Genomic DNA, 27,685 nt, shown 5'->3' with positions numbered 1-27,685 from the left:
TACATTCACTCTGTCCTTCTACCCAGGAATTGACTTCCTGCTATACTAGAGATTCGGAGATAATAACGTGTTCCACCCTCTTCATTTGAGTCTAAGTAAATATGCTGACTAGACGAACACTTATTTACATTTAAAAGCAAAGCCTCCAGAAAGGTGTAAAGTTTATTAACATCTTAAAAAAAAAAAAAAAAAGATGGAACAGTAAACAGCTACTTAATTGGCGACAGTTCCTTAATTCCTTATTTACAAGTTTTACTACAGGAGGCTGGTTTTAATCAGCATTTCAAATAATCAAAGGATGAGAGTGTTTTCCTAGAAATATCAGTATTTCACGCTCTAGATAAAAGATTCCTGAAAATATTAAGTGACTGCCCCAGTTAGAAACAGGCGAATACCCTAAAAATATACTTTAAAAAGGATAACTGCAACTTAAACATGAATTTTTGCAAAATTCTTATTCTCAATCCAATCTGCTTAGAAAAGCTGGCCTTAAAAAAAAAAAAAAAAAAAAAAAGGCAACACATGACTATGTCTTCATTAAGTACATGCTTTCAAGCTAATTTAAAAAGAAAAGAATATCTGATTTAGGGTTTCCAGAGCTTTAGGAGTCCATCTTCACTGTATGTAGCAATCAGGTTCTGATGAGGGTGATGTGCGATCCCAATCACATCCTTCTCATGAACCTGGAATAAATAGGTAAAGCACAGGGTTAGAGTATATATGTCTACAACAGATCACTCTGAAGAAGCTTCCAGAGCCACTGGGAGGAAAGAAGAGTGAAGCTTCTACTTTTCATCAAAGGAATCGAGCCTAAGGCAGCCTCAAAGAGGGCTAGACATACACACAAATCAAATATTCAAAGGAGCGATCACGCCGCTGATCATATTTTCTGTACTACTGCTCTTCATAATGTGTGAACAACACTTTGTGCCGAATCACTTCTGCACTACAGCTGATCCTGGTCATCATCAACATTCTGTAAATACTAAGCCAAGACAATGGCCGAGACCAAACAATTCCTTCAATTCAGTGAACTCAGTATTTTCCAGGCCCCTTAGCTAGAGGACACTCTATCTACCTCATCTTGCTTTGCTCACATCTTTCATCTGTACTAGAGGCTTCACAGAGCAGGTGTACCAAAAGGTCACTCAATAATAATCTGAGACCAGAGATTATTCTCTAACAGAGAAATGTGTGTAATTTTTCATACATTCACCAGACCACTTCTTCTGCCTGGACCCCAGACAACTACATTTTCCCTACCCCATCCCCTTCGCCCCTTGCATCTGGGCTATGGACATGTGATTGAATTCTAACCAAAAAAAAAGAATGAGGAACAATGTAATATAAACCATCTCCAGATGTAGGTCTTCAAAACATCCAGTATACCCCCCAGCTATCTTTTCTCCTAAGATCTTAGAGGCCACATATTCCAACTGGCACAGCTAAAAGACGTAAGACAATGCAACTTATATCACATTGTGACATAAGAAATAAACTCAGGCCACTAAGATTTGAAGATTATTTGTTATAGCAGATCGCATTCATTACTCCTTGTACTAACTCTTTAAGACACAGAGCTGCTGGAATTCCCTGTAGCTCAGCAAGTTGAGGGTCCAGCATTGTCACTGCTGTGGCTCTGGTTACAGGAATTTCCATATGCCACTAATACGGCAAAAAACAAACAAAAAACCCAAAACAGAGTTGCTTAAAAACATCATAATCAGTTTGATAGGATAATATACAAGTAACCTGCCTTTGAAAGACATGGAGAAGACCAGCAATATCTGCCACCCCCCAATCACTCTAGGGAAGGTCTGACTAATCCAGCTGGCCAGACAGGCATGTTTCCCTTTGTTCTCTGCTTTATGTACACCCATCCTACCACCTGAAGCTGAAGCTGAGGGCTCAACTAAAGGATGACTTCCTGATAATAAGAGGTAATTCAATGCAACTACTTATGGGCCCTTTGTTTTATTTAGTGGTAACAGTCTTACTTTTTTTGCCATTTCTTGGGCCACTCCCGTGGCATACGGAGGTTCCCAGGCTAGGGGTTGAATTGGAGCTGTAGCCGCTGGCCTACACCAGAGCCACAGCAACACAGGATCCGAGCCACATCTGCAAAGTACATCACAGCTCATGGCAACGCTGGATCCTTAACCCACTGAGCAAGGCCAGGGATCAAACCTGCAACCTCATGGTTCCTAGTCAGATTCGTTAACCACTGAGCCACCACAGGAACTCCCAGTCTTACATTTTTTGTTTTTGTTTTTTTTGTTTTGTTTTGTTTTTTGGGTTTTTTTTTTTTTGCTATTTCTTGGGCCGCTGCCACGGCATATGGAGGTTCCCAGGCTAGGGGTCCAATCGGAGCTGCAGCTGCCAGCCTATGCCAGAGCCACAGCAACGCAGGATCCGAGCCGCATCTGCAACCTACACCACAGCTCAAGGCAATGCCAGATCGTTAACCCACTGAGCAAGGGCAGGGACCGAACCCGCAACCTCATGGTTCCTAGTCGGATTCGTTAACCACTGCACCACGACGGGAACTCCCTAGTCTTACATTTTTTATATCAAGGTTCACACTAATAGCAGTCTAGAAAAGGTTTACTTCAGAGTTCAGAAAGATACAAGCATGAATATAATTTCTATAGATGGCCTTAAGTCAGTAATACTTACTGTCAAAGTTCTCTCCAGTTTGCCAGTGACTGTGCTGAAACAGTAGAGCACAAAGTCCTCCCCTACACAGTAGATCCATTCACCACGGGGAGAGAGGGCACAGCAAACAAAGTCACCTCCTTCTCTCTTACCAGAGCTGAAGCTTCTGACAATCTAGATCATAACACAGCCCAAGGTGAAAATAAGACATCTGGATTAGTAAGAGTTCTACTGCAGCAGTTTAAATGGGTATCTTTTTATTACTTTGTACTTTGGTTTACTGTCATTTATAATTAGGTTACCAATCCCACTCACCATGTGCTAAATGCTCCTGCCTCTAAATATTCAAAGGATAAGCTATCTAAAGTTAGTGACAAAGAGAAATTTACAATTGACATGTCCCAAGTCACCAATCCTGCTCTTTAGTCTATTGAGCCATTTTAACTTGAAGCAAATTCATTACTACAATTTCCTAAATCAATATTCCACTGGCTGTCCATGCTCTGTGGACCCACACTCCCCATTTTCCTCTAAAAGAATGAGACAGATGCCCTCCCCATTCATGATGGAACCCTTGTCTCCAAGACCCTGCTCTATTTTAAATACCATTAAAATCATCATAAATCAAGTGAAGAGAAATCAATCTCAAAAGGTTAAAAAGATTACATATTGCATGATCCCATTTACTTACTATTCTCAAAATGAAAAAATAATGGAAAACAGATTAGTGGTTGCCAGAGGTTGGGGCTGCACGGGAAGGGTTTAACTATAAAAGTATAGCACAAGGGAGTTTCTTTGGGGGTGATGAAACAGTTCCGTTTCTTAATTGTGGTGGTGGTTACACAAATCATATGAGACGAAATTTCACAGAACTATTCATGCCCTGCCTCAAAAATGAAAGCATGTAAAAACTAGTAAAAATCTAAATAAGGTTTGTATTTAATATTAATAGTATTGTACTGATGTCAATTTCCCGGGGGGGGGGTTAGTCTTTATTTACTTTTAAATTGAAGTAGAGTTGATTTAAATTTCCTGGTTTGGATAACTGTACAGTGGTTATGTAAGATGTTATCCTTGGAGGATACAGGGAAAGGGTGTATAGGAACTCTCCAACCTGTTTTTGCAACTTCTTTGTAAATCTAAAGAAATGTTTTCAAAGGTTCTTTTTAAATTGGAATATAGTTGCTTTATAACATTGTGTTAGTTTCAGCTGTAAAGCAAAGTGATTCAGTTATACATATACACATATGCATTCTTTTTCAGATTTACGTTTTTAAAAAATCAAACAGAAAACTAGGAAGTGGGCAGCCATGGTATTAGGCACTGTCCCAGCAGATACTGCAGACCAGCCATCTCAACCACAAGTTCTAGGACACCAATTTATCATTTATAAGGTCTCAAGCAAGAGAGTTCCATACACCAGCCCCTTGGTGTTCTCCAAGCTCAGCAGGATCCCCAAGTGCTCAGGCCAACATTTCAGTAGCATCACAACACATCCCCAGGGCTTGAGACCTCAAGCTCGATGCTCCTAATGTCCCTGGTGCTACAAAAGTGATGTTTCTTGGGAACCAGCAGGTGTCCTGATTACAAATATACATCATGAAAACACTATCACTCTTTTCCTACTGGAGTTCCACCTTAGACCATAGGAAGCTAGGAGATGTCCCAAGATGGTAATCCATCTCCCTCACTCACGCACAGACTGTTTTATCTTAAAATCTTCAGTGAGCTTCTCAAATAGGCTTAAAGACAGATCAGTGTTATTTATCCAAAGGATGCAAAAGAAAGATCACACTACACAAACACCCTGGGGAAAGGAAATAATTTCTGAGATGCCAAAGAGATATTTTGTAGACACAGAACTTAACCACGTCTTATAAACAAATACAGTATGTACGGTTTGTAAAAGGATAAAACCATATTCGGTTACTTAGAAGTGCCAGGACCAAGACATTCTGATTTGGGAACCGCCCACAGGACCTGAGCAAAGGCATTTTCTGAGCACTCACCTGTCCCTGCATGTTCATGATGACCACTGTGTTAGATCTGTTGCAAACCACAAAGTGTTCTGGGTTTTTAGGAAGAAGGATCACGCTGTTAACAGTGATGTCGGTCCCTGCAGTGCTGCCCAAGGATTTAAAGGTATTGGAACATTCTGTGGTTTTCATGTTCCAGATCTACAATACAAAAGTTCAAGGCATAAATATTTTGGGGGAGGTTTACAATCTCTAAAGTTTCAGGGCTGAAAATTAAGTTACTAAAAAAGAAAAAAATTGACTCAAGAGAAAAAGCTTCTTAAAGTCCAAATACCTAGCACTATCATACACATAAGTGGCTCAGGTCACTGCTGAGGTGGTTTTGTTTAGTCGGCTGTTTTTTAAATTTTTTTTAATTATGGAGTTCCCTTCATGGCTCAGCAGAAACGAATCTGACTACTATCCATGAGGATGCAGGTTCAGTCCCTGGCCTCACTCAGTGGGTTAAGGATCTAGTATTGCCATGAGCTGTGGTGTAGGTCACAGACAAGGCTCAGGTCTAGAGTTTCTGTGGCTGTGGTACAGGCCAGTGACTACAGCTCCGATTTGGCTCCTAGCCTGGGAACCTCCATATGCCTCTGGTGTGGCCCTGAAAAAAAAAACAAACAACAAAAAAACAAAGTTGGTCCAGAGTGGCTCAGTGGAGCAGTACAGGTTGCAGACACAGCCCGGATCTGGTGATGCTGTGCCCTGGCATAGGCCAGCAGCTACAGCTTCAATTCAACCCCTAGCCTGGGAACTTCCATATGCTGTGGGTGTGGCCCTAAAAAGCAAAAACAAACAAAAAAACAAAGTAAATTATAGTTTATTTACAATGTTTTGTCAATTTCTGCTATACAGCAAAGTGACCCAGTCATACACATACACACACACACACACACACACACACACACACACACACACACACACACACACTTTTTCTCATATTACCTTCCATTATGTTCTATCACAAGAGACTGGATATAGTTCCCTGTGCTATATACAGTAGGATGTGGTGCAGGTTTGATCCCTGGCCCAGGAACTTCCAAATCCTGCGGGACTCCCCTATATGCTGATTAACTGGTATAAACAATGTAAAATAATAAAACCCTTTTAAAATCTATGATCTTTTCCTACAAAATTTTCCTTGGCTGACAAGCTTATGTACTTTAAAATTAGCTATGTGTCAACACTGCTACTGTCATAAACAATCAAAAGCTACCCTTACCTGGAACCAAAATCAAATGGTTTTTTAGATTTACATGCTCAGGGCCCTATGCTAAGATTCAGATTTGGTAGATCCTCAGGTGAGATGTAGTTTTGTGCATTTTTTAAAAGCTCCACAAACGACTCTCATCTTATACTGAGACTTAACTGAATGGAAGCCACAATGTTAAACACACATACACGAGGATACATGAAGTGGAAGCTACTCTTGGCCAACTGTATTTGCCCTCCCAGTCCAAGATCTCTTGTACTAATAGTTCTCTACCCTAATGCTTTTCATCTTGCCCTTCAAGCTATTAAGAACTGAAGGGCACAAATAAACATCACAGTTATGAAAATGTAAGATGTGGGAGTTCCCGTCGTGGCTCACTGGTTAACAAATCCAATTAGCATCCATGAGGACTCAGGTTCGGTCCCCGACCTTGCTCAGTGGGTTAAGGATACAGTGCTGCCGTGAGCTGTGGTGTAGATCTCATACATGGCTTAGATCCTGCATTGCTGTGACTGTGGTGTAGGCCCGCAGCTGTAGCTCTGATTCGACGTCTAGCCTGAGAACCTCCGTATGCCTCGGGTGCAGCTCTAAAAAGATGAAGGAAAAAAAAAAAAGTGAGATGTGCTTAGAGAAGGGAGAGATCAACTATTGTCTGGACACCACTCACTTAATGAGGTATAAAAACCTCAAAGGCATAGACTATGCTGTGTTTCTTCTGTTCCTGCAATGGATCCTAACAGAAAAGAGATGTTGAATAAACAGCTACAAGTAGGAAGAAATAGCGGCCCCATCAGTTGTCCCAGTGCTTATTTTCTTAAATACTGTATTATCTGCCCCAATCTCCCCTCCAAAGCCCATCTGCCTAGGAGAGAAAGGAACATTTCAGAGATCAAGAGTTTTTAGAATATGGCAGGAGTTCCCACTGTGGAGCAGCAGAAACAAATCCAACTAGTATCCACGAGGACACAGGTTTGATCCCTGGCCCCGCTCAGTGGGTTAAGGATCTAGCGTTGCCATGAGCTGTGATATGGGTCAAAGATATGGCTCAGGTCTGGTGTTGCTGTGGCTGTGGTGTAGGCCAGCAGCTTTAGTTCCTATCTGACCCTCAGCCTGGGAACCTCCATATGCCACGGGTATGGCTCTTAAAAAGTAAATAAATAAATAAAAAATAAAAAAAAAAAAAGGACTTTCAGAACATTGTTAATCAACTATAATAAAAAAAAATTTTTAAAGTCAGTGAGCTGCTTTATCCTACTCTTTGTAGAACTAAAAGGGAAAGACCACAAAACAAAGATACCTACAAAAGCCACAACCCCAGTGGCATTTTAAGGTTGTGAGGCCCACATACACAGCACAAGAGGGCAAGTTCCATTACTGAAGCACTAAGAGCTCTGTGTATTTTCTGGTCTATCCTGAGGAAGAATATATCCCCTACCTTCAGTCTTCTGGTTCAATTCCCAAGCCAGAACAAGCCATCTCAGAAGGTGTTCTGACTGTTAGGGAATTTGTATTAGAATATTTAAATCTTCAGCAAAAGAACACTTACTTGCATAAAGTAGGGGTTTTTTTTGTGTTTTTTTTTTGGGGGGGGGTCTTTTTTTTTTTTTTTTTTTTTGGTCTTTTTGCTATTTCTTTGGGCCGCTCTCACGGCATATGGAGATTCCCAGGCTAGGGGTCTAATCAGAGCTGTAGCCACCAGCCTACATCAGAGCCACAGCAACACAGATCCGAGCCACGTCTGCGACCTACACCACAGCTCATGGCAACGCCGGATCGTTAACCCACTGAGCAAGGGCAGGGACCGAACCCGCAACCTCATGGTTCCCAGTCGGATTCGTTAACCACTACGTCATGACGGGAACTCCTGGTCTTTTTTTTTAGGGCCACATCCTCAGCATACAGAGGTTCCCAGGTTAGGGGTCCATCAGAGCTGCCGCCGCTGGCCTACACCACAGTCACAGCAATGCCAAATCTAAGCCATGTCTGTGACCTACACCACAGCTCACAGCAACACTGGATCCTTAACCCACTGAGCAAGGCCAGGGATTGAACTAGACCTCAGGATACTAGTTAGATTTGTTTCCGCTGAGCCACAACAGGAACTCCGCACAAGGCAATTTAAAAGCAGGTCCAGAATGTAAATGGAATGTCTCAAAAATTTCCAGTGATTTTCTATTTGGATTTCCCATCTTTTCCAGAAAATGTGGCCCTCTTTGAAAAAATAAAACTTTAAGGTACTGAAGATCCCTAACTTTTAGCTGAGAGCTGAAGGCAACAAATTAAGAAAGGACTTAGCTCTACTCTACACTCTGAGAAAGGACTTAGTCTACTCTACACTCCTCTTGCTCCTCAATAAACGCTGCTGAAAGGCCCAAAAGGTGGGGAGGGGGTGCCTATGCAATAAAACAGAATTTATTCAACCACTGAGCCTTCATGAATTTGACTGTTGTGGGCTGACCATACTTATGGCAAGACAGAATTTAACCACTATAAATGTGAGCTGATTTAAGTTTAGAACGCCACACCTTTCCTCTTTTCATACACATGACAGCACCTGTAGGTTTGACTTTGTAGGTTTGAGATTTGAGGTCCCTAGGCCAATAGGAATCAGCCACAGACTATTATTACTGTTACAGACTCTTGGCTAAAATACCTAATAAAGAGTTTTATCCACCACAATTACAACCATTATGACCACCGAAAACTCCTCAAAGGGCAAAAATGGAATAGATACCCCAAAATAAACCAGTTGCAAATACTTAACCTTTACAGTGCCATCAGAAGATGCACTAATAATATAGTGCCCATCCTGTGTAAACGTTGCTTCGTTAACAAAGGAGGAATGGCCACGAAACTCCTTCAGGGTTTTTCCAGATTTTAAACCATGAATTCTATCACAAATAAAAGCAAATGAAAAGAACAATTAACATTTCATATGTTATGATTGGGACCAAGTGTTGAAAGAATTTTAATTGAATTATAGAAGTGCATGCTATAATTTTGTCTGTTTTTGGCCACATCCAATGGCATATGGAAATTCCCAAGCTGGGGATCAAACCCACGCCACAGCAGTGACCTGAGCCACTGTAGTGATAATGCCAGATCCTTAACCCACTATGCCACAAGGGAACTCCTCAATGCTATTATATTAAGTGAAGAAAGAGGGCCATACAATTATGTATGTAGTATTATTTTCAGTATGTCAAATAATCAAAAGCCTGGCACAGGAGTTCCCTTGTGGTATGGAGCGGGTTAAGGATCCGGCTACAGTAGCCTGGGTCACCACTATGGTGCATGTTCAATCCCTGGCCTAGGAACTTCCACATGCCTTAGGTGCAGCCCAAAAAAAAAAAGCATATTTTAAAAAACCACTTTGCCCAGAGACTGAAAGAAAATATGGCAATAATACCACAAGATTCTGTTTAGCAACAGACTTCTAGGTCTCAGCTGGGTCCCAGGAATCTGTATTTGTCACATTCTCTAAGGCAACCCTGATGCTGGTGGGCCCACAGACCACCTTCGAAAAACATGAAACACTGTTATAATCCCTTTCTAATCTCTCGTCTGGGTAAAGACCCAAATGGACAAAACAATAGCACTGTGTCAGCTGTACTTTGGAAAAATGAGCTCTCATGCACCTCACTCTCCATATAAGCATCCTTTGAAAACATAAGGAATCAATAGTACCTCTTTCTGGGGCTTTATCATATCAGCCCCAAGTGAGGCCAGTTTGGGGATTCTTACTTACCTAATTGTCTGGTCAAAAGAAGCACTGAGGATCTGACTGCTATCCTTAGAAAAGCTTAGACATGTGACACCTTTACTGTGTGCCCTTTCAAATCTCCTTAAACACTGTCCACTCTGAATCTTCCATACCTTTATAAAAAAAAAAGAATAATAATAAAATTGTAAAAGAGCGTTCCACTCTACCCTGCAGAGCCAAACAAGATGCAATGCTCACTAATGCACTAAAAACAGCACTAAAAATGCATGGTAATAGCTGAATATGTTATGTCTGGTTCACACAGTACAATGATAACTTGAATCCTTTGAAACATAAACCTCTTTCCTTTTAAATTATTAAAACAAAAATTTAGACTCAAGTTCATTTAGCAGAGACCATTTCTGTATTTTATCTAGTGCAGGGCATTTTACTAGCAATTAAATACAAACCACAGCTAACAGCTGCTAATCACCTACAGACCATCCCACCCCCTAAAAATCCCAAAGCACAACACATCATATAAAGTGAGCCATGGTGGCACAGGAGCATGAGCAGATCTGGACTGAAGTCCTAGATTTATCACTTACCAATCATTGACCTTAAAGCAATTAGGGCCTTCCATAGGCAGAATTATTATTGGGATTAAAAAAGAAAATGTAAAGTGACTGTCATGAAGCTGATGCTCAATAATGAGTAGCTTTCATTAAGCTGAAAACATATGCAGGACACTAACTAATTAGAGAACTTTCAAAATGTCTACATACAAGAATTCCTGCCACTAATTCACACCTTGATTTTTCCATCTTGGGCACCAGTTGCTAACATTTCTGTATCTCTGCTGAAGCACATGCAGAGGACAGCATCATCCATCATCATAAAGTTATCCTGGGCCTGGTACTTAAGATCCTAAAGGAAACAAGGATAAGCAGTTAGTTATCAAATTACACAAAAATGCCAGTTACCCCAGGTTGCTACAAACTCAGGATACTGGATTGTGCCAAGTCTAAATCTCCCAGGCAAATAGTAGTGTCATGTACACTGTCCTAAAGAACAACTGATAATGCAGGGAATAACTTCTTTACACAATTCAAATAAATACTGCAAAAAAATACAAACATAATAGCCTATATCTTTTACTTATCCTTTCTAAGCAAAATTCCCCTACAGTTTCATATTTTGCATCTTTAATAAATCTAAATTTATTTATTTTATGGGTATGATGCAAGAAACTGTTTTTTCCTTACTGCCAGCTAACTTTCCTAAAACCATGTATTGACTAATCTGTTATTTTTTGTATCATCCATTATTGTTCATATTAAAGCATCTTCATTTTTTCTAATTATAAAGTGAGACTGCTTTACAGGAAGTCTATAAAGAAATAAAGTAGGAAGTGAAACTCAAGCATAAATCCACTACCCAGGGAGTGGAATTTAGTACTTTATAATAAAGATTACTTTTCGAATCCATGGTTAGTCAACAAGCAGCTATCTGGGAAAAAGTTAAGTTGGATCTACATCAACTTTATTATCCTGAACAAATCCAGACAGATCTAAAATTAAACATAAAAAGAAACATAAAAGTACTAGAAGAAACTATAGGAGAAAAGATGGATAAACAATACAAAAAACTGCTAAGCAAAATCATATGCTAAGTCAAAAGACAAAAGTCAAAATTGAAAAATATTTGCAATACATGTTACAAAGGCTGACTTCCTCAAACTATGAAGAGCTCCTACAAATCAGTAAGAAGCAATCCAAAAGAGGAATGACAAAGGATAAAAAGACTTCACATAGTAGGAAATACTGATGGCTTTTCACATATAAAAAAAATTCAACTTCAATCATAATGAGAAACACAATTAGTGCTATAATAAGATTAAATTGGAAACAATAAGCAATTGCTTTACATATACCTAGAATATTGTAGAAACATTACTTAAGAAACTGGTAACCCTGGCTGAACCAAGAAAGGAAATTAAATGGTTTGATAACAAAACTCTTAAATGAATAACCTCTATTTTATAAAAATGTTTTATCAGATACACATATTACCCATTCAAAAAATAAATTTTAAGTGTAAAAAAAGCAGATAATTAAAAACAAGAATAGATAATTCTCCCATTAGAAAAGTTATATACTTAAAATACTTTACCTTCCTGATTTTTCCAGTTGTAAAGTTCCATACTTCAATAAATCCATCAACAGACCCAGTGACCAGATACTGACCATCTGGAGAAAATCGAGCACACTCCACATGTGATTTCTGACCAAACTGTTTCAAACGAAACAATGAAACAGATATATTTTTATCTAGTGATCTTAAAACAATTCCCATTTTAAACTTTTGAGAGCTCTGCCCTAGCATAAAGCCATAGCTAGCCTATATATGAGTTTTGAAGGGGTATTTCTGTGCACAGAGACAGGGAGATGGCAGATATGTTTTCTTCAACCAGTTTAATGCCTAGCATTTCTACTGAAATTAGTTTGGTTTTCATTTTTTTAATTTTTGGTCTTTTGTCTTTTTAGGGCCGCATCTGCAGCACATGGAGGTTCCCAGGCTAGGGGTCTAAACGGAGCTGTGGCTGCCGGCCTATGCCAGAGCCACAGCAATGCCAAATCTGAGCCACAACTGCGACCTACACCACAGCTCATGGCAATGCTGATCCTTAACCCACTAAGCGAGGCCAAGGATCGAACCCATGACCTCATGGTTCCTAGTCGGATTGTTTCTGCTGCGCCACAATGGGAACTCCTTTGATTTTTTTAAAATGAAGTTAATATTTCCAATGAAAATCAAAAAAATCACTTTAGCAAGGGACTTAGAACAAATAATCCTAACTCAAACAATAAGTTTTGTTTGTCTGTTTTGTCTTTTTAGAGCCAATCGTGCACGGCACATGGAAGTTCCCAGGCTAGGGGTCCAATCAGAGTTGTAGCCGCCAGCCTATGCCACAGTCATAGCAATGCCAGATCTGAGCTGTGTCTGTGACCTACACCACAGCTCATGGCAATGCGAGATCCTTAACCCACTGAGTGAGGCCGAGGATCAAACCTGCATCCTCCAGGTTACCAGTCAGATTTGTTTCTGCTAAGCCACAACAGAACTCCAAGAACAAGTTTTTAACCAGAATCAGCCACTGTTAGCATGACTTTCATCTCAACTTAATATGTCATATGTCCCTGTTTTTTGCACCTGGGGGGATTCACTTTTTAAAAATAAATAGGGATTTTCTTACACTATTTGGTAAACAAATTTTCCATCATTTGTTTTGGTTTTTTTTTCTTTCTTTTGCTTTTTAGGGCTGTAGGTGTGGCATCTGGAAGTTCCCAGGCTAGGGGTCAAATTGGAGCTGGAGCTGCCAGCCTACACCACAGCAACACCAAATCCTTAAGCCACTGAGCAGGCCAGGGATCGAACACACACCCTCATGGATAGTAGTTTGATTCGTCACCGCTAAGCCATGATAGGAACTCCTTCATCATTTCTTTTTATGATCTTCATCTTATCAAGTGATAATGTCTGGCTGACTAACTCTAGGGGAACTAATTAGAGCTGATAGACCGTTTGCCTGGGAAATGTACCCTGAGCATTTACCAGCAATGATATTTCCAATAATAGATGAAAACTAGGAACATTAAACACAAGAAAACAGAGAAAATCTCTACTATGAGTTTCATTTTTAATTATCAAAAAAGGAAGTGTTTATAACAGAAAACTTAGTCTAGCAGCATAATTATCACGGATTTCTATTTGTCTCAAGGCTTTAACCACAGTATATAAAAGTGCTGCTCAAAAATATCTTCCTATGCAAGTCAGAACATATATCCAGAAGAGACAAATCCAAAACATTAAGCCAAAGATTTGAAGAATAAGAAATTTTTTTTTTTTTTTTTTTTTTTTTTTTTTGTCTTTTTGCTATTTCTTTGGGCCGCTCCCGCGGCATATGGAGGTTCCCAGGCTAGGGGTCGAATCGGAGCTGTAGCCACTGGCCTACACCAGAGCCACAGCAACGCAGGATCCGAGCCGTGTCTGCAACCTACACCACAGTTCACGGCAACGCCAGATCATTAACCCACTGAGCAAGGGCAGGGACCGAACCTGCAACCTCATGGTTCCTAGTCGGATTCGTTAACCACTGCACCACGACGGGAACTCCAAAAATATTTTTAAATCTTATAAATTCAGAGCACAAACCCAGAGAGAAACTTTAATATACAGGAAACGCTGGGGTAGCAAATATGGTTGTAATTCTGGGAATTGCAACAATTACTTGTGTTTTTTCCTAAAAAAGTCACAGGGAAGAAAAACAAACAAACAAAAACCCAAGAACCAGCCATTAAGATGATAAAATTATTTTCCTCAAACACCACTCAAGCCCACTCTACAATACACGCCTGATACTCTGCTTAACATGCAGCAGGCAAAAGCACTCATGTTGAATAGGACAAATGTATAGAAAGTACACACAGTTCTTAGTCTGAGGCTTAACAAAGAGGGCAAGCATTCTTTCACATGCACCATCCCTGGGAGGAAGTCCAAAGGGCAGATAATCAGCCAGATGCCCAAAGTATGTCCATGTGGTTATTCATCCAAGGTGTCCCACTGCTGGGCCACAGGGGTACCTCAGTGGTCATTAGCAGCAACCCTGAATGTTGTCAGAGCTGGAGAATGAGTTCTGCTCCCCAACTCAAGCTCCTGGTATAGGGCCTGGCCGAGCGAGCATATGTTGAGTCTCCATCAAATGATTACTGACTGACTGAGTGTCCAAGGATCCTACCTTAATATGCCTGCTCAGCTGTGTAGGAAACTTTTCTTCTTCCACATCTTTGACAGCTGCTTTGCCTCGGAACAAATCTATGGTCATGCCAGGAGGGAGCAATCCCTGGTGTTGCTGCCACTTCAGTGCCTATGAGGAAAGAAATATATAGTAATCCACTTGAATGCTTTTAAGATCTGGTTCTGACTGTTCAGCTGAAGGATGAGGTTCACAGGAAAGTGTGAGTCATCCAGACCCAACCATCTTTGGCCATTCAACACAACATAATCTGAGATATTCTGTGTCCTAGGAACACAGGTTGATCTCAGGGTGGAAGGGGACTCTGAGAGCCAACAGGTCCATACTTCTACACTTATATTCTTATAGGTGTGATTCTTTTTTTGGCTGCACTCATGGCATGGAGAAGTTACCTAGCCCAGGATCAAACCTGCACCACAGCTGTAACCAGAGCCACAGCAATGACAATGCTAGATCCTTAACCTGCTGAACCATGAGGGAATGCCAAGTGTGACTCTTACTATAAACAAAATTTGAAAAACAGAAATCCAACATCTAAACACATCTACTGTTAGCATTTCAGATAATTCACCCCTAACTTGCTACAGCGGAGCTTCTGTTCCCATCCTTCCATTGGAAGTGCATCTCAGATATCCCAATGACTCCTTTCTGACCCTACTCTCCTCCATGCTCTTGGTTGCTCTCAATCATAATAACCACTTGTTGTCTTTTTTTTTAGGGCCACATAGCATGTGGAAGTTTCCAGGCTTGGGGTCTAATTGGAGCTATAGCTGCCGGCCTACACCACAGCCACAGCAATGCAGGATCCCAGCCGCATCTGTGACCTATACCACAGCTCACGGCAACACCGGATCCTTAACCCACTGAGTGAGGCCAGAGATCAAACCCAAGTCCTCATGGATACTGGTCGGGTTGGTTTCCACTAAGCCACAATGGGAACTTCCCACTGGTCTTCTTGAAAATCCTCTCTTAGTTTTCTAACCCTATTCTTCTTGGCTTCCCTTTTTATCTGGTTGTTCCTTTCTCACTTTGCCCTGTTGACTTTAAATATTCCCTATGGCTTCCTTCTCACTTTTTTACTTTTCTAATTCTATTTGCTTCTCCTAGGTAATCTTATTTACATCTGTGGCTTCTTCTACCACTGCAATTTCTGAATCTATAATAGCCCTAGCCAAAACCTTAAGGTTGAGGTTCAGATTCACAAATCCCAGTACCTATACTGGACATCTCCATCTTCTATTACCTATACTGGAAGCTCCCATAGGAACTTCAAAATTAGTACATCCAAAACTGACTGCATGCCTCATCCACAACCTCTAATCCCATCCTAACAAACCTACCCTTCTTTTTATATTCTCTACCAAGTCACTGCAGTCAGAATTCTAAAAGGGCAACCAAGGAGTTCCCACTGTGGCTCAGTAGGTTATGAACCCAATTAGTATTCATGAGGATGAGGGTTCAATCCCTGGTCTTGCTCAGTGGGTTAAGGATCCAGCATTGCTGGCCGCAGATGCAGCTTGGATCCTACACTGCTGTGGCTGTGGCGTAGGCCAGCAGCTGCAGCTTCAATTCAACCCCTAGCCTGGGAACTTCCACATGCTTCAGGCGCAGCCCCCCTCCCCCACCAACCTACCAAAAAAGCCAGTAAATAAATAAAAGGGCAACCAAGAACAAAAGCCTCATTCATTCCTCATACCTAACCAATTACTATGGTAGAACACAAGAGTTTATTTCCACTCTTTATAAACTCCACTAAAGTGGCAATAATTAAGAAAATAAAACCTAACTGCATAAGGTGAGGAGGCCACAAGCAGCAAGCCTAACCACCCCCACAAATTCCTAAAAAGGCTTAGGAATTGAAGGTACCACACACCCCTCAAGGACGAGGCAAGGCATGACGATATGATACAATCTATATAGAGCACAGTTAGCACCTATGACCTCTCCCGAGCCTGGGCATCAGCCTCTAGAGAAGCTGGGTGGCCCATTTTGTGGAAAAGTTGAGATCCTGGGCTTGGGAAAACAAGGGAGAGCTGAGGGGCAGGGTGCAGGTAAGAAGTTACATGAAAGCAGAAGGATTCAGAGCAAGCTGGTATGCTGAACGAGATTTCTCTACCTTCCACCCCACCTGTATCTTCCAGCCTCTAGCTCCTAGGACCCAGGTCATACCTCCCCCTGGCAGGAAACTAGTGGACTAGTCTCTGGAAAAGCTGACCAGTCCAAGAGAATATATCCACAGATATGGACACACAAGGATCTTCACCCAAACAATCCTATCACTTCCCAAACTCCTCCTCCCATCCTACCTCCACATAGTTTCCAGCTTTTCAGAATTTTACTCTTAAATATGAACCAACAGCCAGGGATCTGAGGAAAGTTTCTAAACATGGGCACCAAAACAAACAGGTGGAAGGAAGGAACGCAAAGAAAATAGGGACAATGCTGGGAGAAAAAACTTTCAAAACTTGAAAAAACCATATACATATGGTTATATATATATATATATATATGTATGTATGTATACACACACACACATATATACATAAGTGTGTGTGTATACATATACACACACACACATATTTTTTTCCAATTCTGTTCATAGTTTATTATAAGATAGGAAATATCATTCCCTGTGCTATACAGTAGTATTGCCCGTCCTATTTCCTTGTTGTTTCCCAGTAAGTATTTCTGAATAGTGGTCTCCAACCTCAGGTGGCTTTTAGCACCAGCAATTTTTTGGCTATAAGCAATATTTATGTAAAGATGATAATGTAAACACTGAACTGATTTAACCAAATGTTAAAGATATAAATATACGGAAAATCTAGAGGAAGAATGTATGCATGTTGTAGTGAGTAAGTATGAGATAAATCATCTTCCAGTAGCTACTGTCTGAAAAAAAATTTTTTTAAATCACAATATGATATTATAAGCATGATATTCAGCTATGAGATAAATGCCAAGAGAATTAAAAATGAGTGTAGCAAAGTAAGAAGGTGGAGAAGGGCAGATGGGACTATTTTTTCACTGAAAGCCTTGAAGTACTACTAAATTATACACATCTTTTACTTTGATAAAAAGTAAATTAAGGAGCTCTTCTTGTGGCTCAGTGGTTAACGAACCCAACTAGCATCCATGAGGATATAGGTTCAATCCCTGGCCTCGCTCAGTGGGTTAAGGATCTTGCGTTGCTATGGCTGTGGCGTAGGCCAGTGGCTACAGCTCCAATTTGATCCCTAGCCTGGGAACCTCCATATGCCACGGGTACAGCCCTAAAAGGCAAAAAAAAAAAAAAAAAAAAAAAAAAAAAAGCAGCTTAATTTTGAATTTCAGAATCTCTGCAAGCCTGTAATGAATAGCTTTTTGGCCCTTTTCAAAAGGCAGATTTAGTGCACAGAGTCTATCTGTATCTCCATTAATCACTTGTGCCCTATGCTATTTATAAAACATTTATTACTCTAGGTAGCTTTAATAAATGCTAGTAATACTACTATTAGTAGTATTACTATGCTAGTAATGCTGCTGCTGCTACTATGCTAGTAGTACTACTAGTAATGCTAATAATACTACTAGTAGTAATAATGCTAGTAATGCTACAACTACTACTAAAAAAAAAAAAAAAGAAACCCCACCAGCAGTTCCAATTTACTGAGTGTTTATAAGGTGCCAGGCAATATATAGTTGCTTTAAGTGCATTTTATCTCATTCTCATTTAATCCTTACTCCAACACCAAGATGAGTAATGGGATCAGAAAAGTTAGGTAATGTGCCCAAGACCACATAACTGTAAGTGAGAGAGCTCAGACTCTAACTATGGTAAACATTTGCTCCAACTTGTTTCAGACAGTGTTTGTTTCAGACAGTGTTCTGGCATGATGATCAAAAGTACTCTCAAAGTAGTAGACCAGACAGGATGATTAACTTCCATGGTTACCCTAATTCTATCTCTAAAATGTATGTACGCCCTTAAACACTAATCTATACTGCCATCCCCAGGAAAGATGAGGGTGGGACACATGACTGCTGGTATAAGCAGCTCCATAGGTAGTTCCCAATTCTTAGGCTGTCTGATTTCTTTAGCCCATACATACAGTCTATGTATAGGAAACACTACCAGGAGTTCAGAGTAACCTCAGTTTTACAGACTTTAATTACCTGACCCAGCAACGCCATGAGACGAGATGGAGGTACCACGCTGACTTCCCCAGCTAAGGCCTGGGCAATTGCCGCTCTTCTTTTCTCTTTGCTACTTCCATCAGGGTATGCCTGAAAAAGGAGAGGGAATAGCATCATTTCCAAGAAATGGCAAAAGATGCGAATGTGCTTATTTTTTAAAAAGTGACAATAATTAAGCAGAAACATTCAAAAAGGAAAACAGAGGTAGTTCCCACTGTGGCACAGTAGGTCAAGGATCCAGCATTGTCTCTGCGGTGGCACAAGTTCAATCAATGGCCCAGGGTAGCGGGTTAAGGATCCACGGTAGGTCACAGCTACGGCTCGGATTTAATCCCTGGCCTGGGAACTTCCACAAGCAACAAGTACAAATGAAAAAGAAAAAAACAAAAAACAAACAAAAAAGGAAAACATAAAAAGAAACTACCTAGTTAAACAAAGAATTAATTAAATCAGTTAGTTTCTAAAAAACTTCTCAATACTATCCACAGGCATTTCAGAAATATGAGCACAGCAATAATGAACCCAACTAGCATCTATGAGGACATGGGTTCAATCCCCAGCCTTGCTCAGTGGGTTAAGGTCCTGGTGTTGCCATGAGCTGTGCTGGAGGTCACAGATGTGGCCTGGATCTTGCACTGCTGTGCCTGTGGCACAGGTTGGCAGCTACAGCTTCTATTGGACCGCAAGCCTAGGAACTTCCATATGCTGCACATGCTGCTCTAAAAAGTAATTAAAAAAAAAAAAAACTGAGGTCAGCCAACCCACACTGTTATTTCTGAAAAGAGTCCAAGTAAACTACATCAAAGCCAGAGTTGTTTTCCCAGTTTTTGAAAAATCTGTACAGCCAAGGATTCTTTTATATTCTTTTTTTTTTTTTTTTTTTTTTTTTTTTGTCTTTTTGCCATTTCTTGGGCCGCTCCTGCGGCATGTGGAGGTTCCCAGGCTAAGGGTCCAATCAGAGCTATAGCCGCCAGCCTATGCCAGAGCCACAGCAACATGGGATCCGAGCCGCGTCTGCAACCTACACCACAGCTCACGGCAACGCCGGATCGTTAACCCACTGAGCAAGGGCAGGGATCGAACCCGCCACCTCATGGTTCCTAGTCAGATTTGTTAACCACTGCGCCACAACGGGAACTCCCCTTTTATATTCTTTAGTAATTTCTTTCAGTCAAATGACACTCAGCCCAGAAGTTATTCATCACCTCTAATTTAAATCCTGTCCTGGAAATCTAAACTCCTCCCTTTATCCTCATGGTTTCTGAGTTTACCTTAACTTCCCATTATCCAGTGCGTAGTAAACTCTTCTTCCTCCTGTTTAGACAAGCTTCTGGTAAAAGGTTGGGTGAGAATGAAACTCTCTCTATATAGTTAGTTAGTTAGTTATGGTTTTACGAAAATAAAAGAATATCAACCACCATGCTCTAACACAGTAAGCATAATCAACCGAGAATCCAAAACACAAGCTTTTAAGAACTAAAAAAACTGGAAGGAAACTGCAATTGTCAGGGAGGACAAAAATTCAAAGTGCACATACCAGCAGTAAGGCAGGGCTTCAGTGCCAGTTAAGTACTGGAGCTAATGTGGAAATGACACCAGAAGAAACTTTCTGCATCCTTACTAATCAACACATAATCCTATAAAATGGGCTATGTGGGAGGGAAGGCCCTCAAATACTGAGAGAACTGAACAAGATGATTCTCTTTAATATATGCAAATTCCAACCAATGTAAATCAACAGAAAAGTACCATTTTCAAAAATTCAATCAAAATCACAAAAAGTAAGCAACCATAATGGAAAAAATAAAAATAATTAATAAAAAAAAAAATCACAAAAAGTATCCAATAAAATGATTTAAAAAAGATTACACTGGAGTTCCTGCTGGGGTGCAATGGGATCAGTGGTGGGATCGGTGGTACTGCTGCAGCTCCAGGATACAGGTCTGATTTCCAGCCTTAACATAGCGTGTTAAGGATCCAGCATTGCCACAGTTGTGGCATAGGTCACAACTGTAGCTCAGGTATGATCCCTGGCCCAGGAACTCCATATGCCATGGGGGAGCCAAAAAAGGAAAAAGAAAAAAAAAAAAAAAAAAAAAAAAAAACCCACAGTACTAAATGTTTTCAAAGTTAACAACGGTTTCATTTCATTACCACAGTCATACCTCTCGAGGATCAAAATAAGACCTGGCCAAGAGGTTTTCCAGATGAATATACCGCTCTGGCTGTGTCTGTTTCAACATGATCATTGGGTCGGTCTGTCTCAGAAGAGATCTAGCAGCACCCAATTCACGGAGCTCTATCAATTCTAAAACAACCTGGATAATTCAAAGAAAATGACTGTTTCAACACACTCTCCTGTAACATTTCTTTTTCAGCACAGCTTCTGACACAGATATAGCCTGCCAAAGTGATTTCCAAATCAAAAATCAGGAAACGTCCCTTCTCCTTTTCACAAGCAGTTTCAGGTAGACAACTCAAGTAATTATAAAGTACTAACTTCAGTCCTTTAACGTCTATCCTTCATTTTTAATCTACCAATCTCCTCTTTCTGCAGGCTCTCATTGAAAATACAGATGCTAAAGTAAACTAAACATGGGAACATCTCCATAAGCTGCAGAGAAACCTTTCTCCAGTTACCAAAATTTTCTTTTGGGAATTATTAAACTTCAGTGGCGTGAAAAGAAACAAACCCACTTCCCTATTTTTCCTTCAAACTACACTACATTCTAATTTCCAGAAAGTCCACTCTGTTGGGTTGTATAATAAATAATTTTATGATCTATATCTCGGTTTCCCAGCACAGAGCTTCTAAAAACCTTGGAATTTCCCCAGTGATAGGAATCTGTTATTCATGAGCTGCATCACACCTTAGCGCTAAGGAGATGGCTCAGGATAGGGGCTGGTTACCAGAAAAACCAACCATGTGATTGCAGGGTTGATGCTTCGAGCCAGCTGGAGAGGGTTGAGGTACGGGAGACTGAGTGAAAGCCCCCCAAAATCTCAATGGAGCTTCCTGGTTGGTGCATACTTTGATGTGTCAGATGAGAGGCAATCCCTGATCCCATATGGTTCAGTATCCTCACAAACCTCACCCTACATGTCTCTTCATTCAGCTGGTCCTGATCTGTCCCCTTGATAATAAAACTGCATCAACGGTACACTGACTTCCTGAGTTGTCATTCTGGTGAATTACGGATTCTGAGAGAGTCATAGGGACCCTCCAATTTGTAGCCAGTTGGTCAGAAATGTGGATGGCCCGAGATCCCAACGTGTGGCTGGTATCTAAAGTAAAGACAATCTCGTGGAAGACTGAGCCCTTAACTTGCGGGGTCTACACTAACTGGGTAGTTGGTGTCAGAACTAAATTGCAGTATACTAGTTGGTGTCAGCACGGTTGATACTAGAATAGTTCATTTAATGGTCACTTAAATCATTTCAGTTTAGAGAAATCTTGGCTTTTCCAAGAAAAGAGATAAAAATACAGAGCAGCACTCAAGCTTTGACAGTATAATTTTAAGGGCTGTTATAGCTCTATAATGCTGGACGGAAAGCTCACAGATGCTTTCCAGCCAGGGAGCCCACAACAAATCAACTGACAGGGATCAGCATCATCACCTCTACTCTTACCTGTTCATAGAGGTCAATGAGGGTTTTGTCTGGCAATTTCAGAGACTGTATAGCCTGTAAAACAGTATCCCAATGGCCGCTATTTATGTCAGCCACAAAACTCTCAATGCTGTCCACGGTATTCAGAGACACAGTAGTCTCTTCCTGTAAGGTGGCTAAGGCCCGGTGTAAACTGTTCTCCTTTAGGTACTGCATGATAAGACGGATCACACTGAAAGAAGAAAGCAAGTCATTCAGCTCAGGGATCCTGACTCACTAAAGAGGCCACAAAATAAAGCCCACCACAGTTTATTTCTCCTCAAAACATCCTCCCTTCACTACCTATTTTCCCTTTCTTTTCTTTTTTTAGGCAAGAAATAGATTTATTAAGATAAGACACTTATGGGGAGTTCCAGTCATGGCTCAATGGTGAGCAAATCCTACTGGGAACCATGAGGTTGCAGGTTCGATCCCTGGCCTCACTCAGTGGGTTAAGGATCCGGCATTGCTATGAGCTATGGTGCAGGTCGCAGACATGGCTCGATACTGAGTTGCTGTGGCTCTGGCATAGGCTAGCAGCTACAGCTCCAACTGAACCCCTAGCCTGGGAACCTCCATATGCTGTGGGTGCAGCCCTGAAAAGACAAAAAAGAAAAAAAAGATAAGAGCTTGTGGAGTTCCTGCCATAGCTCAGCAGAAACGAATCTGACTAGTGACCATGGTGATGCAGGTTCAATCCCTGGCCTCGCTCAGTGGGGTAAAGATCTGGCCTTCGCAGATGTGGCTCAAATCCCAAGTTCCTGTGGCTATGGCACAGGCTGGCAGCTGCAGCTGCGATGGACCCTTAGCCTGGGAACCTCCATATGCTGCGAGTGTGGCTATAAAAAGACAAAAAAAAAAAAAAAGATAAAAAGCTTGAGAGAAATGCAAGCAGGCAGGAAAGGAGGCTCTGCCTTCCACTTCTTTATCATGTGAGTAAAACTTTCCCCCAAAAAAATCACAGAATCTAAGTTACAAGAGACCTTGGGGATCATCCAGTCCTACCTCCAACTCAGAAATATAAGAACTAGGGTTCGGAAAAGGGAATAATTTGCCCAATGTCTCACAGTCAGCTAGAAAGGAAGTCAGTACCAAGGAGATTCTCTTATTTTCAAGGCCAGGGATCTTTTCATTATGTCAAATTTCTTTCTTTCTTTCTTTTGTTTTTTAGGGCCACACCTGGGGCATGGAAGTTCCCAGGCTGGGGTTCAAATTGGAGCTACAGCTGTTGCCAGATCTGAGCCACGTCTGTGACTTACACCAGAGTACACAGCAATGCCGCTTAACCCACTGATCGAGACCAGGAATCAAACCCGCATCCTCATAAATCCTAGTCAGGTTTGTTAACTGATGAGTCATGAAGGGAACTCCCGAATTTTCTTATTAATTCATATGATTACACTGTTAGACACCTTAGTAAAATATTTTACACCTAACCTAGTCATTGACACAAAATACTTAAATAATTGGATGATCTAGTCCTTTTTTTTGCTTTTCATGGCTGCACTTGCAGCACATGGAGGTTCCCAAGCCAGGGGTCAAATCAGAACTACAGGTGCCGGCCTACACCACAGCTCAAGGCAACATCAGATCCTTAATCCACTAATCAAGGCCAGGGATCGAACCTGCAACCTCATGGTTCTAGTCTGATTTTGGTCCTAAAAAGCACAAACACACAAAGAAAGAAATTTTCAAGATAAGTGAAATAAAAACACTGTGGATTCAGTTTCCCAAGAGGCCCAACAACTTCCAAATACTGAGAGAACAAGCAACAATTTTCAGCATGTGACAGAAAACTTACAGGCCATTTATAGTTAAATATATATAGTTAAACCTTGATCTTGGGCTTACTATTAAGGAGTCTGGTGCTGAATTTGTTCACATAGACAGTAAAAGTTCACTGCACAATGCTATGATACACTTTTTCTTTTGCCTTAAAAGCTCCTATGTGGCTCACACTGTATTTCTACTTGACAGCACTTGTATAGGGGGTCACACTGTCCTGACTGGAAGGGGTTTCAGATCGTAATTTAATCAATTCTCTTTCCCAGGAGAGAAACAATAATCAAAAAGTAACAACTGATGTTTATTATGTGTTTACTATATACCAGGGACTATTCTAAGCATTTTGGATTCATTTACCCTCAAAACAACCCTATGAGGGAGTTCCTGCTGTGGTGCAGTGGATTAAGAATACAACTGCAGGAGTTCCAGCATGGCTCAGAGGAATCGAACCCAACTAGTATTCATGAGGATGCAGGTTAGATCTCTGGCCTCAATCAGTGGGTGGGAGATCTGGCGTTGCTGTGACTATGGTGTAGGTCACAGACTTGGCGCAGATCCGGCATGGCTGTGGCTGTGGTGTAGGCTGGTGGCTACAGCTCCAATTTGACCCTAGCATGGGAACTTCCATATGCCTCAGGTTCCACCCTAAAAAGGAAAAAAAAAAAAAAAAAGAATCCAACTGCAGCAGCTCAGGTTGTTTCAGCAGCACTGGCCTGGTGCAGTGGGTTAAAGGATCCAGCGTTGCCACAGCTGCAGCTCGGATTCAATCCCCGGCCCAGGAATGTCCATATGTCACAGGTACTGCCTTTAAAAAAACAAACAAACAAACAAACCCAGAGTTCCCGTCATGGCACAGTGGAAACGAATCCGGGAGGTTGCAGGTTCGATCCCTGGCCTTGCTCAGTGGGTTAATGATCCGGCGTTGCCGTGAGCTGTGGTGTAGATCGCAGATGCAGCTCGGATCTGGTGTTGCTGTGGCTGTGGTATAGGCTGGCAGCTGTAGCTCCAATTAGACCCCTAGCCTGGGAACCTCCAAATGCTGCTGCTGTTGGGGCCCTAAAAGCACAAAAGGCAAAAAACAAAACAAAAACCTATAAAGATGGCATTACTCTTATGTCCATTTTACGTGAGGATGTGACCAAGTAACAGAGGTAAATGGAAAAAAAAAAAGATTCAAACTGGCAGTGTGGCAGGTAGCATCATCCCAGACAGGAAAGCAAACACCTTTTTTTTTTTTTTTTTTATCATTTTTGGCGGCCCTGAGCCATATGGAGTTTGTAGATCAGGGATCAGATCGGAGCTGCAGCTGTGACCTATGGCAATGGGATCCTTTAACCCACTGTGATGGAGACTGAACCTGTGTCCTGGTGCTGCAGAGACAATGTCAATCCTGTTGTACCACAGCGGGAACTCCCCAAATACCCTCTTAAAAACAGTTCCTGCAGGAGTTCCCTGATGGCCTAAGGATTTGGGGTTGCCACTGCTGTGGCTCGGGTTCAATCCCTGGCTTCCATAGGACACTTCCACTTACACTCCTAATATGAGACTCCATCCTTGCAAAGAACTCAAATTTGATATAACCAAAATCAAATTCACTTCCTTCAAACACAATGTAATACACAAAGAGCTAAAAGCTTTGGAGATAGGCTGGGATTTCAATCAGAGTTCTTTCACTAACTGTGACTTGCAGACAAGTCAATTAACATCTCTTTGCCTGTTTCCTCATCTGTTAAGAAAAATACCTACCCTGTAGGATTGATCAAAGGGATTGACTACAACACATAGTGTAACTAGCATAGAGAATACTTAGTAAATAGCAGCAATTACTGATCACAAAAACATGCTGCAGCCAAGGCTGGGAGGATGGTCAGTGCCCGATTTTATTCAGGCCCCAAAGGGTGGATTCCTTTCCAACTCCTGCCATAACTGTCTTCACTGTCCATCTTTGCTTTATTTTTCTCCACAACACTTACAGCCATCTGCTAAGCTATCTTACTTACTGATTTTGTCTGCTGTCTGCCTTCCCCATCACAATGTACTTTCCCTAAGAGCAAGGGTTATTGTCTGTTTCGTTCACTACTACAGTCCCAGGGGCTAGAACAAATATACACAGTAGATCTCAGTATTTGCTAAATGAATAAACCTCCCTTCCTCCTATGGCAGATCTTCAGGACAAGTCCTCTCCTTTACACTCAGGACACAAATGTTGTCTGCTGACTTAACTACTAAGCGTTGGCAAGAACAAGGTGGAGGATGGAGTCCTGGAGAAGTTTACTGAAGACTTTCTTCAATCATTCGTTAGTCCCCCTCTCTCCCAAATTTATCATTCTCCTTGCCCAATCTCCAAATTCTGTCCCTCCTTTGTGACTACAGAGCTCACACGCTAAATAAAATTCAGCGCCAGACAGAACCTGATAAAATAGTCGTTCATTCATTCTAAAAGCAATTATTGAGCCTTTACGATGGGCTGGGAATTGGGACTATAATGCAAACGAGTCCCTAGGAGCTATACAGGTTAGTAGGATGGGCAGAAAAACGGTGACGATACCAAAAGCTGTGCAGAAGAAAGCAAAGGACGGTGCACGCACAGGGAGGAAACCACCACGGTGTTCGATGGGGACGGGAAGAGATGGATGGCGTCGAGCCCAGCCCCCTTGTGCTGATAGACCGGAATCCAAATAGGATGGCTAATTTGCTCAGTTACAAGGTACAGCAGAAGTTGGCGAGGGCTAGAATTCAGGTTTTCCAGGAGTCTCCTTCCCCCAGCCCCGCGCCACCTTCCACAGGGCTTTGGGCTTCTCATCTGCTACCTCTCTGTAGGTCCACCTCCAAGGTAGCCAGATCCCAAAAGCTTCTTTATAGGAAAGGAAATGCCCCTCCGCTCCCCAGCCTCTCGGACGCCTCCCCCGAGCAGCTTCCACCACCTCCCACTCCCACCCCCGCAACCCTCTGCCTCCCGGCCCCGGCCACTTCGGTAACATTCCCACTGCAGGACTCACTCCGAGGACTCGATTTCGATCGACATGGCTCTAGCTTCCTGAGCGCAGGCCTCACTCCACTCTAAGGCCCAGCCGCGCAACGCACCAACGACACCTCCGGCGGCCCCTATACGTCACTTCCGCTCGACGTCAGACGCAGGCTCTGGGCGCGGTCTGTACGGAAGAGGGGCGTGGAGTACGTGAGGGGCGGAGCTTCAACTCTTCTGTCGAGAGTTGGAACATAGGCACCGGCTCCTATAGAATCCTTTCTTTTTCTTGGAGGGGAAGTTATCCTTAAAGGACTGGTTTTAAAATTTTTCTTTTTTGGTTTACTTTTTAATTAGTTGACTAGATTTAAAGGTATAGTTGGATTGGGAGTTCCCGCTGTGGCGCAGTGGGTTGAGAACCTGACTGCTGCAGTTCAGGTTGCTGAGGAGGCATGGGTTCAAAACTAGCGCAGAGCATAGGTTACAGCTGCGGCTCGGAATCAGTCCCTGGTTCTGGAACTTCCATACGCCATGAATGTAGCCAATAAAAAAAGAGTTGGATTTACAATACATCTCTGGGAGATTAAGACATTGGAAACCAGTGGCCCAGTTAGCAACATTTGTAGAAGAGTTCATTAAGTTTAAGTGAATAAATGAAAGATTTTAAAGCCAAAACACATTTAAATTAATCTGATTAAGTTTG

At 41.6% G+C, this 27,685-nt stretch overlaps 1 protein-coding gene across 1 annotated transcript; it reads right to left on the bottom strand.

The window, feature by feature from the left end:
• SMU1 (DNA replication regulator and spliceosomal factor) lies at nt 149-27,079 on the bottom strand. The gene is given in 12 exon segments (NM_001243898.1): nt 149-683; nt 2,677-2,829; nt 4,665-4,832; nt 8,654-8,780; nt 9,638-9,765; nt 10,403-10,519; nt 11,765-11,884; nt 14,391-14,519; nt 18,564-18,674; nt 20,750-20,902; nt 22,215-22,425; nt 27,017-27,079. Coding segments are annotated over 12 exon segments (1,542 nt in total). The 5' UTR covers nt 27,043-27,079; the 3' UTR covers nt 149-584.

This window comes from Sus scrofa, chromosome 10, assembly GCF_000003025.6.
Source record: "Sus scrofa isolate TJ Tabasco breed Duroc chromosome 10, Sscrofa11.1, whole genome shotgun sequence".
NCBI classification, from domain to species: Eukaryota; Metazoa; Chordata; class Mammalia; order Artiodactyla; family Suidae; genus Sus; species Sus scrofa.
This window is presented reverse-complemented; position numbering and strand designations above follow the sequence as displayed.